Source organism: Diceros bicornis, chromosome 26 (assembly GCF_020826845.1).
Source record: "Diceros bicornis minor isolate mBicDic1 chromosome 26, mDicBic1.mat.cur, whole genome shotgun sequence".
Lineage (NCBI taxonomy): Eukaryota > Metazoa > Chordata > Mammalia > Perissodactyla > Rhinocerotidae > Diceros > Diceros bicornis.
The window spans coordinates 8,524,645-8,542,072 of record NC_080765.1 but is presented as its reverse complement, the minus strand read 5'-3'; the positions used below and the strand labels follow the sequence as shown (position 1 = coordinate 8,542,072).

Sequence of the window (17,428 nt, the reverse complement as noted above, 5' to 3'; positions counted from 1 at the left end):
ATTTGTCCTTTTACCAGTACCACACTATCTTTTTTTTTTCTCTCTATTTATTTTTTATTTTTTAAAAAAATTTTTTGTTTATTGCAGTAACATTGGTTTATAACATTGTAAAATTTCAGGTGTACATCATTGTACTTCTATTTCTGCATAGATTACATCATGTTCACCACCAAAATACTAATTACAACCCATCACCACACACATGTACTGAATTATCCCTTTCACCCTCCTCCCTCCCCCCTTCCCCTCTGGTAACCACCAATCCAATCTCTGTCCCTATGTGTTTGTTTATTGTTGTTATTATCTACTACTTAATGAAGGAAATCATGCGGTATTTGACCTTCTCCCTCTGACTTATTTCACTTTGCATTATACCCTGAATGTCCATCCATGATGTCACAAATGGCTGGATTTCATCGTTTCTTACGGCTGAGTAGTATTCCATTGTGTATATATACCACAGCTTCTTTATCCATTCGTCCCTTGATGGGCACTTAGGTTGCTTCCAAGTCTTGGCTATTGTGAATAACGCTGCAATGAACACATGGGTGCATGTACCTTTACAAATTGGTGTTTTCAAGTTCTTTGGATAAATACCCAGCAGTGGGATGGCTGGATCATATGGTAGTTCTATCCTTGATTTTTTGAGGAATCTCCATACTGTTTTCCATAGTGGCTGCACCAGTTTGCACTCCCACCAGCAGTGTATGAGAGTTCCCTTCTCTCCACATCCTCTCCAACACATGTTGTTTCCTGTCTTGTTAATTATAGCCATTCTGACGGGCGTCAGGTGATATCTCATTGTAGTTTTGATTTGCATTTCCCTGATAGTTAATGATTTTGAACAACTTTTCATGTGTCTGTTGGCCATCTGTGTATCTTCTTTGGAGAAATGTCTGTTCGGGTCCTTTGCCCATTTTTTAATTGGGTTGGTAGTTTTTTTGTTGGTAAGATGCATGAGTTCTTTATATATTTTGGAGATTAAGCCCTTATCAGAAGTATGGTTTGCAAATATCTTCTCCCAATTGTTAGGTTGTCTTTTCGTTTTGTTGATGGTTTCCTTTGCTGTGCAGAAGCTTTTTAGTTTGATGTAGTCCCATTTGTTTGTTTTTTCTATTGTTTCTCTTGCCCGGTCAGACGTGGTGTTTGAGAAGATGTTGCTAAGACTGATGTCGAAGAGCGTACTGCCTATGCTTTCTTCTAGAAGTTTCACAGTTTCAGGTCTTACATTCAAGTCTTTAATCCATTTGGAGTTAATTTTTGTGTATGGTGTAAGATAAGGGTCTACTTTCATTTTTTTGCATATGGCTATCCAGTTTTCCCAACACCATTTGTTGAAGAGACTTTCTTTTCCCCATTGTATGTTCTTGGCTCCTTTGTCAAAGATTAGCTGTCCATAGATGTGTGGGTTTATTTCTGGGCTTTCGATTCTATTCCATTGATCTGTGTGTCTGTTTTTGTGCCAGTACCATGCTGTTTTGGTTACTACAGCTTTGTAGTATATTTTGAAATCAGGGAGTGTGATACCTCCAGCTTTGTTCTTTTTTCTCAGGATTCCTTTAGCTATTCGGGGTCTTTTGTTGTTCCATATAAATTTTAGGATTCTTTGTTCTATTTCTGTGAAAAATGTTGTTGGAACTTTGGTAGGGATTGCATTGAATCTATAGATGGCTTTAGGAAGTATGGACATTTTAACTATGTTAATTCTTCCAATCCAAGAGCACAGAATATCTTTCCATTTCTTTGTGTCTTCTTCAATTTCTTTCAGAAATGTTTTATAGTTTTCGGTGTACAGATCTTTCACCTCTTTGGTTAAGTTTATTCCTAGGTATTTTATTCTTTTGTTGCAATTGTAAATGGAATGGTATTCTTAATTTCTCTTTCTGCTACTTCGTTGTTAGTGTACAGAAATGCAACTGATTTTTGTATGTTGATTTTGTATCCTGCAACTTTACCATATTCGTTTATTACTTCTAAAAGTTTTCTGGTGGATTCTTTGGGGTTTTCTATATATAAAGTCATGTCACCTGCAAATAGTGACAGTTTCACTTCTTCCTTTCCAATTTGGATCCCTTTTATTTCTTTCTCTTGCCTGATTGCTCTGGCTAGGACTTCCAGTACTATGTTAAATAGGAGTGGTGACAGTGGGCATCCTTGTCTGGTTCCTGTTCTTAGAGGGATGGCTTTCAGTTTTTCACCATTGAGGATGATATTAGCTGTGGGTTTCTCATATATGATCTTTATTATGTTGAGGTACTTTCCTTCTATACCCATTTTATTCAGAGTTTTTATCATAAATGGATGCTGTATCTTGTCAAATGCTTTCTCTGCATCTATTGAGATGATCATGTGATTTTCTTCATTTTATTAATGTGGTGTATTACGTTGATTGATTTGCGAATGTTAAACCATCCCTGCATCCCTGGAATAAATCCCACTTGATCATGGTGTATAATCTTTTTAACGTATTGTTGTATGCGATTTGCTAGTATTTTATTGAGGATTTTTGCATCGATGTTCATCAGTGATATTGGCCTGTAATTTTCTTTTTTTTGTGTTGTCCTTGTCTGGTTTTGGTATCAGGGTAATGTCAGCTTCGTAGAATGAGTTAGGGAGCTTCCCCCCCTCCTCAATTTTTTGGAAGAGTTTGAGAAGGATAGGTATTAAGTCTTCTTTGAATGTTTGGTAGAATTCACCAGGGAAGCCGTCTGGTCCTGGACTTTTATTTTTGGGGAGGTTTGTGATTACTGTTTCGATCTCCTTACTGGTGATTGGTCTATTCAAATTCTCTACTTCTTCTTGATCCAGTTTTGGAAGGTTGTATGATTCTAAGAATTTATCCATTTCTTCCAGATTGTCGAACTGGTTGGCATATAGCTTTTCATAGTATTCTCTTGTAATCTTTTGTATTTCTGAGGTGTCTGTTGTAACCTCTCCTCTTTCATTTCTGATTTTACTTATTTGTGCCTTCTCTCTTTTTTTCTTGGTGAGTCTAGCTAAAGGTTTGTTAATTTTGTTGATCTTTTCAAAGAACCAGCTCTTGGTTTTATTAATTTTTTCTATTGTTTTTTTGGTCTCTATTTCATTTATTTCCTCTCTGATTTTTATTATTTCCCTTCTTCTACTGATTTTGGCCTTTGTTTGTTCTTCTTTTTCCAGTTCCTTCAGGTGCATTGTTAGATTGTTTATTTGAGATTTTTCTTGTTTGTTGAGATAGGCCTGTATCGCTATAAACTTCCCTCTTAGAACTGCTTTTGCTGTATCCCATAAATTCTGGCATGTCGTATTTTCATTTTCATTTGTCTCCAGGTATTTTTTGATTTCTTCTTTGATTTCTTCATTAACCCAGTCGTTGTTCAGTAGCATTTTCTTTAATCTCCACGTATTTGTGGCTTTTCTGATTTTCTTCCTATAGTTGATTTCTAGTTTCATACCGTTGTGGTCAGAAAAGATGCTTGGTATTATTTCAATCTTCTTAAATTTATGGAGACTTGTTTTGTGGCCTAATATGTGATCAATCCTGGAGAATGTTCCATGTGCCTTTGAAAAGAACGTGTATTCTTCGGTTTTTGGATGGAATGCTCTGTATATATCTACTAGGTCCATCTGTTGTAGTGTGTCGTTTAAGGCCAATGTTTCCTTATTGATCTTCTGTTTGGATGATCTATCCGTTGGTGTAAGTGGAGTGTTAAAGTCCCCTACTATTATTGTGTTACTGTCTATTTCTGTTTTTATGTCTGTTAATAATTGCTTTATATATTTAGGTGCACCTACATTGGGTGCGTAGATATTTACAAGTGTTATATCCTCTTGTTGGATTGTTCCCTTGATCATTATGTAATGCCCTTCTTTGTCTCTTTTTACAGTTTTTGTTTTAAAGTCTATTTTGTCTGATATGAGTACTGCTACCCCAGCTTTCTTTTCATTGCCATTTGCGTGTAGTATCTTTTTCCATCCCTTCACTTTCAGTTTGTGAGTGTCTTTAGGTCTGAAGTGTGTCTCTTGTATGCAGCATATATATGGGTCTTGTTTTTTTATCCAGTCAGCCACCCTATGCCTTTTAATTGGAGCATTTAGTCCATTGACGTTTAAAGTAGCTATTGATAAGTATGTACTTACTGCCATTTTTTAACTTTTTTTTTTTCTCAGTGTTTTAGTAGTCCTTCTCTGTTCCTTTCTTCTTCTATACAGAATTGATGGTCACTTTAGTTTGACCTCTGTCTGAAAGCTGTGCTCTTTAACTCCCCTCCTCCCTCATGTTTTTGATATCATATCTAACCTCTTTGTTGTGCATTTGTATCCATTACATTCTAATCATGGAAATAGATAATTTTTCCTATTTGTGGTCTTTTCTTTTCCCCTTAAATCAGTCCCTTTAACATTTCTTGTAGCACTGGTTTCTTGGTGACAAACTCCTTTAATTTTTGCTTATCTGGGAAAATTTTGATCTCTCCTTCCATTTTGAATGATAACCTTGCTGGGTAGAGTATTCTTGGCTGTAAGTTTTTTCCTTTTAGCACTTTAAATATATCGTGCCATTCTCTTCTAGCCTATAAGGTTTCTGCAGAGAAGTCAGCTGATAGCCTTATGGGGTTTCCTTTGTACGTAACTTGACATTCTCTTGCGGCTTTTAGGATTCTCTCTTTATCTTTAATTCTGGACATTTTGATTATGATGTGTCTTGGTGTGGACCTCTTTGGGTTTATCTTGTTTGGTGCTCTCTGTGCTTCCTGTACCTGGATGTCTGTTTCCTTCCTTAGGTTAGGGAAGTTTTCATCTATTATTTCTTGAAATAGATTCTCTGACCCCTTGTCTCGCTCTTCTCATTCCGGGACACCTATAACACGGATGTTAGTGCGCTTGATGTTGTCCCAGAGGTCCATTAGACTGTCCTCAGTCTTTTTAATTCTTTTCTCTTTTACCTGTTCACCTCGGGTAATTTCTTCTAGTCTTTCGTCCAGCTCACAGATCTTCTGTATCCTCTACTCTGCTTTTGAGTCCCTCTAATGAATTTTTCATTTCCAGTATTGTATTCTTCATTTCTGATTGGTTCTTTTTTATATCTTCCATTTCTTTGTTGACATTCTCACTGAGTTCATCTATTCTTCTCCCCAGATCAGTGAGCATCCTTAACACTCTTAGTTTGAACTCTCTGTCAGGTGGGTTGCTCATTTCTGTTTCACTTAGTTCCTTTTCTGGGGTTCTGTCCTGTTCCCTTACTTGGAATGTATTCTTTTGCCTCTTCATTTTGCCTCTTTCCCTGTGCTTGTGTCTACGTATTAGGTAGGTCAGCTACGTCTCCTGCTCTTGGATAGGTGACCTTATGTAAGTGATGGCTTAGGAGGCTTCCAGTGTGCTTCCCTCAGTTCTCAATGTTCCAGGGGTGACCCCTATGTGGGCTACGTGTATCCTTCTGCTGTGGCCTGTTTGCTCTCCCTGTAGGCGCCCAGGGAGGCTGAGTTATGCTCCTGGCCAGCTGTTGTAATGCTCAGCTCCTTGTAGTTGTTGTGGGCCCTTCAGTTTCTTTATCAGGTGTGGGGATCCCCAGCACAGTTGGCTGCAAGTTCTAATACCACATTTGTGTTGCAGTATTTCTTTTAAGTGAGTAGGCCCCCAGCGTGGCAGGTTGTTAGGCTCAGGGCCTTACAATTGCTGTAAGCCTCTAGCCTATTAGGTCTCTTGTCAGCTCTGTGAGGATTGCAGCTGGGTGGGGCTGGCCTCAGGCACAGGAGCACCCAATTGTTTCAGGTTTTGGAAGGTGGAGCAAACCTCCTATGTGGGTCTTTGAGAAGCACAAGTCTTCTGCAGCTGACAAACCCTGCCGCCCACAGGTCCACACACACAGTCAACACAGTCCTGCCCTGTGTGAGCACCCCAACCTCCCCAAGCGGACCCAGTCTCTCCACGGCGGGAGCCCCACACACTCTGCCACCGCCCCACACTCTCCACCCGCTCCTTGTGCACGCCCTGCCCTGCTAAAGTCAGCTCAGTTGCCAGGCTGCAGAGAATCCAGTCACCAATCTATGCAGGCCCACAAGTTGCCTGAGGGCTTGTTGTTGGGTGGGGCCAGTCTCTAGGGTGGGCTGCCTGCCCTGGCTGAGCTGGATTAAATCAGTGCTCTAGCGGGTGGGGCAAACCCTGGGCTAGCAGGCCCCAGGGAGAACTCCAATGGTGTCTGTGTCAGCACGCCCACACCAGGCCACAACAATGGCCGCCGCCAATGTCCCAGTCCCTGGAGAGGTCTCACCCCTCACCGAGATGCACTCAGGGCCTATTAGGTGAGTCTCTTGTCACCAAAGCACTGTACACCTTTCTTTCTGGTGATTTTAGGGTGCTTCCTGAAACAGGTGAGTTTGCGCGCGGGCCCTTTAAGAGCCAGTTTTAGTTTCTTTGTGAACCGAGTTTTCTGGGGGTGCTCCCCAGTGTTTTAGTAGCAGGCACAGTCAGATATTATGCTGCTGGTCTCGATTGTGCTGGGTCCACAATATGCCCACAGCGGGGGCGCTCCCCGGCTCAGGGCCCCGCGCCTCCAGGGAGGCTGCGTACCTGTGGGCTGCTCCCGGCGGCCGTGAAGCTGGCGGCTTGTGAAGGCGGCGCTTTTCCTCTCCAGAAGGGAGTCTCTGCCTCTTCCACCTCAGTTAGGATTGTCCGTTGTTGCAGGAGTTCCTCTCATCCAGTTTTCAGTTCTGTCTCAGGGGTAATTTTTCCACGAGTAGTTGTAAATTGGCTGTGTCCACGGGAGGAGGTGAGTTCCGAGTCTGCTTACGCCGCCATCTTGACTCTGAAATCATCACACTATCTTGATTACTGTTGCTTCCCCATCATTTTGATGTAAATTTTTTCCTTGCTGAAATATTTTACGATCTACTTTTATCCTTGTTCTGAAATTTCACAGTGATATGGCTTTGGTGTTGGTCTTTTTATGTTTATTATGTAAGCTTTCACATTGGAGACATATGTCCTTCAGTATTATGAAACATTCTTGAATTTTTCAGTATTTCCTGCCTTCCATATCTCCATCCTTTTTTTCTGGAACTTAGGTGTTGAACCTTCTGGACCAATTTTGTTTTATTTTAGTCTTTTCTCTCTGATAATCCATATCTTTGTCTTTTTTTGTTCTACTTTAGGAGAGATTTCCTGTTTTATCTTTTAACCATTCCACCAAATGTCTTATTTCTGCTATCATATTTCTAATTTCCAAAAGCTCTCTTCATTCTTTGTCCTTTTTTTAAGCATTCTGTTTTGTTTTTGTTTTTAAATGTGGATGTAATATCTCTCTTATCCCACTGAAGAAATGAATGATTTGGGGGAGGGGGGCTAAATGGACGGAATATTTTTTCTGCTCTTTACATCGCCTCTGTTCCCTCCTAGTCCTATTGTTATTATTTTTCCCGTTGGTTTTGTTCTCTAGCTTTTATATTAAGGCTTTCCCTATAAAGTGTGGTGAACCTTGGCTGTCCACCCATATATAGGATTGTGGCATCGTAAAGCTGATTGGAGGCTCTTTGTGAGTGAGCGGCGCTAGTCCAAGATTAGCTTTCACTGTGGAGTAACCAAGCCAGGAAACTGCCCCACTGCGCCCCTTTCCCCTCCAGCCAGCTGTCAGTATTGATAGGTCTCTTCTCTTGGTTGCTCAATTTTTCAGGAGAGGATTTCTCCTAACTCTTGCTTGGGGGTGGATATGAACCTGGTTTTCACAGCTCTTAGAACAGAGTGGAGGAAGGGTCGGTGTGGAGGGAGGGCCTTACCAAGATGGTCGTTCACTTAATCCTTGTTTTCAGCAGCACCGTGACTCTAGGGAAGCAAAGTGTTTTCTAGGCCAAATGTTCTCTGGTTCACTATCTGAGAGAGTAAACCTTCTGTTTTCAGCTTAGATGTGAAAGGGTCTTCGACTAGACTTTCAGCGCATCTTTTTGTGTTCAGCCCTACCCGTGGTGTTACTTTCAGAGATGCCTCTCCTCCCTGAGTTCCTACAGCATGACTTGCCTTGCCTCTTGACTCCCTGAGCTCACTGTTCCTCTGTTCTGCTAAGTCCACCAGTCCAGCACTTTCCCGCCTATAGAATTGTGTTGCTATCTCACATCAGGATCACCTACTTTCCCATTCTTTCTGTCCTGGGTTTATGACTCTTTTAAAAAAACCTTTACTGTTCTTTTCGAGGGACTAGGGAAGGAATAAAAAGGTAAATACCAATGTCAATCCAGAATGCTTTTCAAAATGATCAGTTTTTAAGATACTCATTTCTGGTACATTTTCTTAAAGTGTTGTATTGATATAAATTGACATTAAAAGTATATGGCTGTTTGTAATTAGAGGCTGTTATTATAGGCGGTTTGATTGGTTGTTTCTTTTACAGGACTTTAAAATGATAAATAAAGAATTAACAGCAACCAAATTTGTGGAGGTCATAGCAGAGGACAATCCTTTCATGCATGATGGAATTGACAGCAACTTTGAACTTGAGGTTTGTAAAGAGGTGTCACAAATGGTATAGACACAGTTCAGGCTGTTAGTTGTGCCTGGTGTACCAAGAACCAAGATTTGATTGAAAAGAATTCTAACCAAATACATGAAACTACATATATATATCTATCTCCTTGCTTATATTGGAAAACTAGAGATTAATAATAAAAAGGATATTTCGGATGTCAGGAAATAATGAACAAAGTCAGAAAAATATAAAACGACAATACTATCTCTTGGATAATTTATTCAGCAATTTAATACATGTGTATGTTTCTCTGGTATACGTGTCACACACCTGTCAAAGACACTGATTGACCTCCTCCTCCAATGAATTAGGTGTAAGTGTCTCCAGTTTTTAGCATTTCTTGCTGGAGGACTTAGGGCAAGTCAGCCTCCCTGGGACTCAGTCTTTTCACCTGTAAGTTGAAGTGGGGCAACTGGTTGAAGTCTCTCAGTTGTTAGTATTTGCTGATTCTGGGTGTACAATTGGCTTCCTTTAAGCTGTTCTCGCAATCTCTTGAGGGTGTCATCTCAGGGCGGGGAGCAGAGGCATATTCAGGCTCAGCGTGGAAAAAGCCGTGACCTGGACCCTGTGACTTCCATAAGCACAAGTTCACACATCCCAAGGCAAACCCGAAGCTCGAGTTAAATCCTCTGACTCTCTGCCTCCTCCACGCCTGCACCCACCCAGCGGAGCATGGCAGGAGAAAGGCAGGACGGACCCCACACCTGGTCGCATGTCCACATCTATGACCAGTACGGCCGTCCTGGAGTTACGCTACATTTTCCCAGTCTGCTTCCTTCTTCCTTCTCTTTCTTCAATTCGTAGTCCTTCCTCTCAATCCTCGCTAGCAGGCTCACCGAGTCGCTAGGAGGCTCACCGAGGAGAACACTGAAGCCACCCAAAGAGCACTTCCCATCCTCCCCCACTGCACCCCCTGGCCCAACCACGGCTGTTCCCGATGCTCACTCAGCATCCACTCGGTGCTGTGGCCTGTCTCCGCTCCCTTGCACTTGAGACCGTCAACACTGCCCTCCCTCATCGGAGCGGATTGCAGGCTTCCTCTCTGCTGGACACACGCACACGTGCTCTTATTTTCCCATCCTAAAAACAAACAACCAGAACAAAAATCCTCCTGACCCCACTTTTTCTGCCATCTTCCTTCTCCTCTCATTCTTGTTTTCAATTGAAATAAAATTCATATAACATAAAGTGACCCTTTTAAGCATTTTAAAAGGTACAATTCCATTCTGGCACAAAGAAACCAAGTACCTTCCAATTTTCCCCTCCACCCCAGCCCCTAATCTACTTTGTCTCTGTGGGTTTACCTATTCTAGATAGTTCATAAAAATGGAATAATCCCACATGTTGCCTTGTGTGCACTCCTCCTGCTCTTTTTTTAGAATATTATTTTGAAATGCTAAAAGATAGTTTGGTTTGTTTATTCTAAAATTTGGAAATTTTTTTTCTTTTCTCAACAAAACACCAAATGCTAAAGGAAATTAAGTGTTTTATCTTCCAAACTAGGTGATGATATTTACATAGTATATTTGTTGTTGTATATTTCTTCTTCTTCATTTTTTTGTGAGGAAGATCAGCCCTGAGCTAACATCCGTTGCCAATCCTCCTTTTTTTTTTTTTTTGCCGAGGAAGATCACCCCTAGGCTAACATCCGTGCCCATCTTGCTCTACTTTATATGGGACGCCTGCCACAGCATGGCTTGACAAGCTGTGCGTCGGTCTGCGCCCGGGATCCGAACCTGTGAACCCTGGGCCGCCAAAGCGGAGCGCGCGAACTTAACCGCTGCGCCCCTGGGCTGGCCCCTAATATTTCTTCTTTTTTAAAAAAGTTATTTTATTGACGTCGTATGGGTTTATAACATTGTGTAATTTCAGGTGTGCATTGTTATATATCAGTTTCTGTATAGACTGCTTTCTGCTCACCACCAATAAAAAAGTTCAGATTTTATACATCACCATACATATGTGCCCCTTTACCCCTTTCACCCACCCCACCACTCCCTTCCCCTCTGGTAACCACTAATCTGTTCTCCTTATCCATGTGTTAGTTTATCTTCCACATATAAGTGAAATCATACGGTATTTATCTTTCTCTGTCTGACTTATTTCACTTAGCATTGTACCCTTGAGGTCCATCCATGTTGTTGCAAATGGGGCAATTTTGTATTTTTTTATGACTGAGTAGTATTCCATTGTATATATATACACCACATCTTCTTTATCCATTCATCATTTGATGGGTGCTTGGGTTGCTTCTGCATCTTGGCTATGGTGAATAATGTTGCAGTGAACATAGGGGTTGCATAGATCTCTTTGTATTGTTGATTTCCTGTTCTTTGGATAAAAACCCAGTAGTGGGATAGCTGGATCATGTGGGATTTCTATTTTCTGTTTTTTGTGGGGCAGATTAGCCCTGAGCTAACACCTGTTGCCAATCCTCCTTTTTTTGCTGAAGAGAACTGGCCCTGGGCTAACATCCGTGCCTATCTTCCTCTACTTCATATGGGATGCTGCCACAGCATGGCTTGATAAGCAGTGCAGAGGTCTGTGCCTGGGATCTAAACCTGCGAACCCTGCGCCGCCCAAGCAGAGCATGTGAACTAACCACTACACCACTGGGCCGGCCCCCAGCTTTGTTCTTTTTTCTCAGGATTGCTTTGGCTGTTCGGGGTCTTTTGTTGTTCCATATAAATTTTAGGATTCTTCGTTCTACTTCCATGAAGAATGTCATTGGGATTCTGATTGGGATTGCATTGAATCTATAGATTGCTTTAGGTAATATGACCATTTTAACTATGTTTATTCTTCCAATCCATGAGCATGGAATATCTCTCCATTTCTTTATATCTTCTTCAGTTTCTTTCAATAATATCTTAGAGTTTTCAGTGTCTGGTCTTTCACCTCATTGCTTGATTTTATTCCTAGATATTTTATCTTTTTGTTGTTGATTATAAAATGGATTGTATTCTTGACTTCTCTTTCTGCTAGTTTTTTGTTAGTGTGTAGAAATGCAACTGATTTTTGAAAGTTGATTTTCTACCTTGCAACTTTGCTGAAGTTGTTGATTATTTCTAATAGTTTTCTGGTGGATTCTTTAGGGTTTTCTATATATAGAATCATGTCATCCACAAACAGTGAGAGTTTTACTTCTTCCTTTCCAATTTGGATACCTTTTATTTTTTTTTCTTGCCTAGTTGCTCTGGCCAAAACCTCCAGTACTATGTAAAATAGGGTTGGTGAGAGTGGGCACCCTTGTTATCAGAGGGATGAGAGATGACTTTCAGTTTTTCACCATTAAGTATGATGTTGACTGTGGGTTTGTCATATATGGCCTTTATTATGTTGAAGTACTTTCCTTCTATACCCATTTTATTGAGAGTTTTTATTATAAATGGGTCTTGGATCTTTCAGTTGCTTTCTCTGCATCTACTGAGATGATCCTGTGATTTTTATTCCTCATTTTGTTTATGTGGTGTATCACATTGATTGATTTGTGAATGTTGAACCATCCCTGTGTCCTTGGTATAAATCCCACTTGATCATGGTGTATGATCCTTTTAATTATTGCTGTATTCGATTTGCCAATATTTTGTTGAGGATTTCTGCATCTATGTTTATCAGTGATATTGGCCTATAATTTTCCTTCTTTGTGTTGTCCTTGTCTGGTTTTGGTATAAGGGTAATGTTGGCCTTGTAAAATGAGTTAGGAAGCATTCCATCTTCTTCAGTCTTTTGGAATCATTTGAGAAGGATAGGTATTAAATCTTCTTTGAATGTTTGGTAGAATTCTCCAGAGAAGCCATCTGGTCCTGGCCTTTTGTTTTGGGAGAGGTTTTGATTGCTGTTTCAATCTCTTTACCTGTGATTGGTCTATTCAGATTCTCTGTTTCTTCTTGATTCAGTTTTGGGAGGTTGTATGAGTCTAAGAATTTATTCATTTCTTCCAAGTTGTCCAATTTGTTGGCATGTAATTTTTCATAGTATTCTCTTATAATCTTTTGTATTTCTGTGGTATCTGTTGTAATTTCTCTTCTTTCATTTTTAATTTTATTTATTTGAGACTTCTTTTTTTCTTAGTAATTCTGGCTAAGGGTTTGTCAATTTTGTTTATCTTCTCAAATAACCAGCTCTTAGTTTTCATTGATCCTCTCTGTTTTTTTAGTCTCTATTTCATTTATTTCTGCTCTAATTTTTATTATTTCTCTCCTTCTGCTGACTTTGGGCTTTGTTTTTCTTTTTCTAGTTCTGTTAGGTGTAGTTTAAGATTCCTTATTTGAGATTTTTGTTGTTTGTTGAGGGGGGACTGTATTGCTATAACTTTCCCTCTTGGTACCACTTTTGCTGTATCCTGTAAGAGTTGGTATGTTGGTTTTCATTTTCATTTCTCTCCAGGTATTTTTTTATTTCTCTTTTGATTTCTTCATGGATCCAATGGTTGTTCTGTAGCATGTTGTTTAGTCTCCACATATTTGTGGCTTTCTCAGCCTTTTTCTTGTAGTTGATTTCTAGTTTCATAGCATTATGGTCAGAAAAGATGCTTGATGTGATTTCAGTCTTCTTAAATATATTGAGGCTTGTCTTGTTTCCCAGCATATGGTCTATCTTTGAGAATGTTCCATGTGCACTTGAGAAGAATGTGTGTTCTGCTGTTTTTGGATGGAATGTTCTATATATATCTGTTAAGTCCATCTGATCTCGTGTTTCATTTACGGCCACTGTTTCCTTTTGATTTTCTGTCTGGATGATCTATCCATTGATGTAAGTGGGGTATTGAGGTCCCCTACTATTGTGTTGCTGTCAATTTCTCCCTTTAAGTCTGTTAATAGTTGCTTTATATACTTTGGTGCTCCTGTGTTAGGTGCATATATATTCATAAGTGTCATGTCCTCTTGCTGGAATATCCCTTTTATCATTATATACTGCCCCTCTTTGTATCTCCTTGTCTTTTTTGTCTCGAAGTCTGCTTTGTCTATGGCAACACCTGCTTTCTTTTGCTTGCCATTTGCTTGGGAGTATCGTCTTCCATCCCTTCACTCTGAGCCTATGTTTGTCTTTAGGGCTGAGATGTGTTTCCTGGAGGCAGCATATTGTTGGGTCTTGTTTTTCAATCCATTTAGCCACTCTGTGTCTTTTGATTTGAGAATTCAATCCATTTACATTTAGAGTGATTATTGATATATGAAGGCTTAATACTGCATTTTATCTCGTTTTCCATTTGTTCTATATTTCCATTGTTTCTTTTCCCTTGTATTTCTGACTGCCAGTTCAGCTTGATGGTTTTCTGTGATGGTTTCCTCAGTATTTATGATTTGTGGGTCTGCTCTGATTTTTGTTTAGTGGTTACTGTAAGGTTTGTATAAAAGATCTCATAGATGAGATAGTTTATCTTCTGATAGCCTCTTATCTCCATTAGCCTAAGCAGGTTCCATCCCTTTCCTCTTCCCCTTCTGAGTTATTGTTGTCACAAACTCTTCTTTTCTGTATTGTGACTTTGTGACTAAACTGAAGTGTTTCTAGTTATTTTTGATGCTTTCCTTCCCTTTGTCTTTTATAGTTGTTTACTATTCTATTCTGATATAGAGCTGCAATTTTCTGATTCGATCTCTCTATCTCGTTGTTCAAGATTTTATAAACCTTTGCTTTTTAGTTTCAGACGGGTTCCTTTCAACGTTTCTTGTAAGGCAGGCCTAGTGGCGACGAACTTCCTCAGCTGTTGTTTATCTGGGAAAGCTTTTATTTCTCCATCATATCTGAAGGATAGTTTCACTGGATAGGGTATTCTTGGCTGATAGTTTTTCTCTTTCAGTATTTTGAATATATCATTCCATTCTCTCCTAGCCTGTAAGGTTTCTGCTGAGAAATCCGCTGAAAGCCTGATAGGGGCTCTTCTGTAGGTTATTTTCTTCGGCCTTCCTTCTCTTAATATTTTTTCTTTGTCATTTACTTTTGCCAGTTTTAATAGTATATGCCTTGGAGAAGGTCTTTTTGCATTGATGTATTTAGGTGTTCTGTTGGCTTCATGTTCTTTAAGTCTAGTTCCTTCCCCAGGTTTGGGAAGTTCTCAGCTATTATTTCTTTGAACAAGCTCTCTGCTCCTTTCTCCCTTTCTTCTCCCTCTGGAATACTTGTAATCCTTATTTTGCTTTTCCTGAGTCGGATATTTCTCAAAGAATTTCTTCATTTTTTAAAAATCTTAGTTCTCTCTCCTCCTCCACCGGAAGCATTTCTATATTTCTATCCTCTAAATCGCTAATTCTGTCCTCCATAACATTAGCTCTATTTTTTATGGTTTCTAGATTATTTTTTATCTCATTAAGTGTGTTCTTCATATCCAGAATTTCTTTGAGTTTTTTTTTAGAGTTTCGGTCTCTCTGGTGAAGAATTTCTTCTGCTCATTAATTTTATTCCTGAGTTCATTGAACTGTCTTTCTGAGTTTTCTTGTAACTCATTGAGTTTCTTTATGAGAACTATTTTGAATTCTCTTCATTTAGATTGTAAATTTCTGTGGTTTCAGGAATGATTTATGGAGACTTGCCATTTTCATTCTGCTCTGAACTGTCACTGTAGTTCTTCATGGTGTTTGATGGATTGATCCTTTGCCAGTGCATTTGTGGTAGTGTCAGGTCACAGATTCCACCTGCCACTACTGGGGGTGGGGGGCAGGAGCTGTGTTTTCTGACCCCACCCAGTCTGCCGGAATTTGTGCTGGGTAGGGTTCCTCTCTGTTTGCATGCTGGCCACAGCCGCTTGGCAGGTCGTGCACGCACATGCAGGGGGGGCCTCTGTGCTCCACCGGTGGATCACTCTGGTGTGGGACCACTGTGCTTGGCAGGGGACCGGTCAAGCTGGTGCGTTAGGTGGGAGGGGAGGGACACTTTCTTTTGCACATGGGCTGGCTCTGCACTTGTGGGTGGCTCAGCTGAGGTACTGCATATTCTGGGGGCTCCTTTGTAGGGGTGAGCTGCACTCCTCAGTGGGGAGCATTCCCATGGGCGGGGCCACTGTGGTACAGTGGGTGCTCCCATGGGCCGGGCTACCACTCTGAAAGCATTTGCGCAGGCCGGGCTGCCCCCGCTTCCTCTTACAGTCATGCTGGCTGCTGTGTGAGAACCCATGACCTAGATTGCTGCCACTGGGGAGGGGGTGGGGGAGGAGTCCGCTCATCTAGTTCCACTGCTTCCTGGGGATCCATTCCCCCCACCTTCAGATATATGGCTGCGTGGATCTGTCAGATGTCCTGTTGTGCTGTATAGGGAATCCTCTCTTGGTTAATGATTGTTTAGTTGTAACTTAGAGGGGAGAGACAAAGGGAAAAACTCACTCTGCCATGATGCTGCCATGCGCCTCCCGCTCTTTTTTGAACCCACTCCAGTCAGGCTCCCCAACCCATCCACCACTCAACTAAGACTATGTCCAGACCACCAGTGACCCCGACATTGATTCATCCAGTGGTGCCTTCTCGTTCCACCCTTCCGTGGCCTTGCAGGAGCATTTGAAAGACTTTATCCCTTCCACCTCAGACATATTCCTCCCACAGTGCCCTGACCCTGTGCGCCAGGTTTCTCTTCCCTCATTGCTGGTTCCTTTCCTGACTTCTTAGCTGATTCCTCCTCTTCTGCCAAGGAAGAATGTCCGGAATCATAATGTCCCAGTGACCTGGAGTCAGGCTTTGGGCCCCTTCTCCAGCTACATTCACCCTCGAGTCTCATAATCTTAAATACCACCTTTCTGAAGACAACCCCAAAATTTATATCTCCAACCCAAATCATGCTCTCAAACGCCAGACTTGTACACCCAATGGCCTGCTCTAAGTCTCCAGTTGGACTTCTAACCGCTCAAAATGTCACATGCCCCAAACTGAAGTTCTGACTTGCCCACCTTACTCTTCACATCTGTGCAAAGCTGATAGCGCTCCATCGTTCCGTTGCTTAGGCCCAAATCCTTGGAGTCATCTCGACTCCTGTTTCTCATACCACCATATTCAGATCTTGAGGAAATCCTGTTGGCTTCCTTCAAAATACATCCAGAATGCAGCCACCCTCACCACCTGCACTGCTACCACCCTGGCAGAGCCACCAGTCACTGTCACCTGGAAAGCTGCAGTGGCTCCTTACTCATCTCCCTTATTCTCCTACATGCTGCTCTCAGTTCAGCAGCCAGATCATATCATTCCCCTGCTCAAACCTCCCTGCGGGCTTCCATCTCTCTCAGAGTAGAGGCCCTCAAGACACTGATGGCGCCAGCGTGGCCGCCTCTCCGAGTGCATGTCTGACTACCGAGTTACACCTGCCTCTGTGCCATTCCCTGAATGCACGCATCACGCTCCTACCTCAGAACATTTGTACTTGCTATTTCCCCCACTGTTTTTGCTTAAATAATGGAAGCTTATTGTCTACAGTTCTGAAATCAAGGTGTTAGCAGAGTTGGTTCCTTCTGAGGGCTGTGAGAAAGGATTTCTTCTAGGGCTCTCTCCTTGGCTTGTAGACGGCCATCGTCTCCTCATGTCTCTTCAATTTGTCTTCCCTTCATGGGTCTGTCTCTGTGTCCAGCTTTCCCCCTTCTTATAAGGACAGCAGTCATATTTGATTAGGGCCTGCCCTAATGACCTCATTTTAACTTGATTATCTGTAAAGACCGTATCACCAAATAAGGTCACATTCTGAGGTACTGAGGGTTAGGACTCCAACTCTTTTTTTGGGAGACACAATTCAACCCATAACAGTGTTCCACTTGGCCCCCCCCAAAATTCATGCCTTTCCTGTGTACAAAATGCGTTCATCTTATCCTGCATCTCCGTAAGTCTTAGTTATTCCAGCATCAGCTCTGGTTCAGTGTCACGCCTGTCTCTGTGCTGTTCCCTGACACACTCGTCCTGCTCCCACCTCACCACACTTATATTTGCGGTTCCTTTCTGATCGCTGTTCCAAACTGTGAGAATA

The 17,428-nt window shown here is 41.4% G+C and overlaps 1 protein-coding gene across 1 annotated transcript in view; it reads left to right on the top strand.

Moving 5' to 3' along the window:
- LOC131422239 (radial spoke head 10 homolog B-like) overlaps positions 1–17,428 on the top strand; it is a 76,705-nt gene that overhangs the window by 37,641 nt on the left and 21,636 nt on the right. Inside the window, exon 14 of the mRNA XM_058569295.1 lies at positions 8,357–8,464. Within this exon, the coding sequence (XP_058425278.1) occupies positions 8,357–8,464 (108 nt within the window). The remainder of the gene's footprint in view (positions 1–8,356; positions 8,465–17,428) is intronic.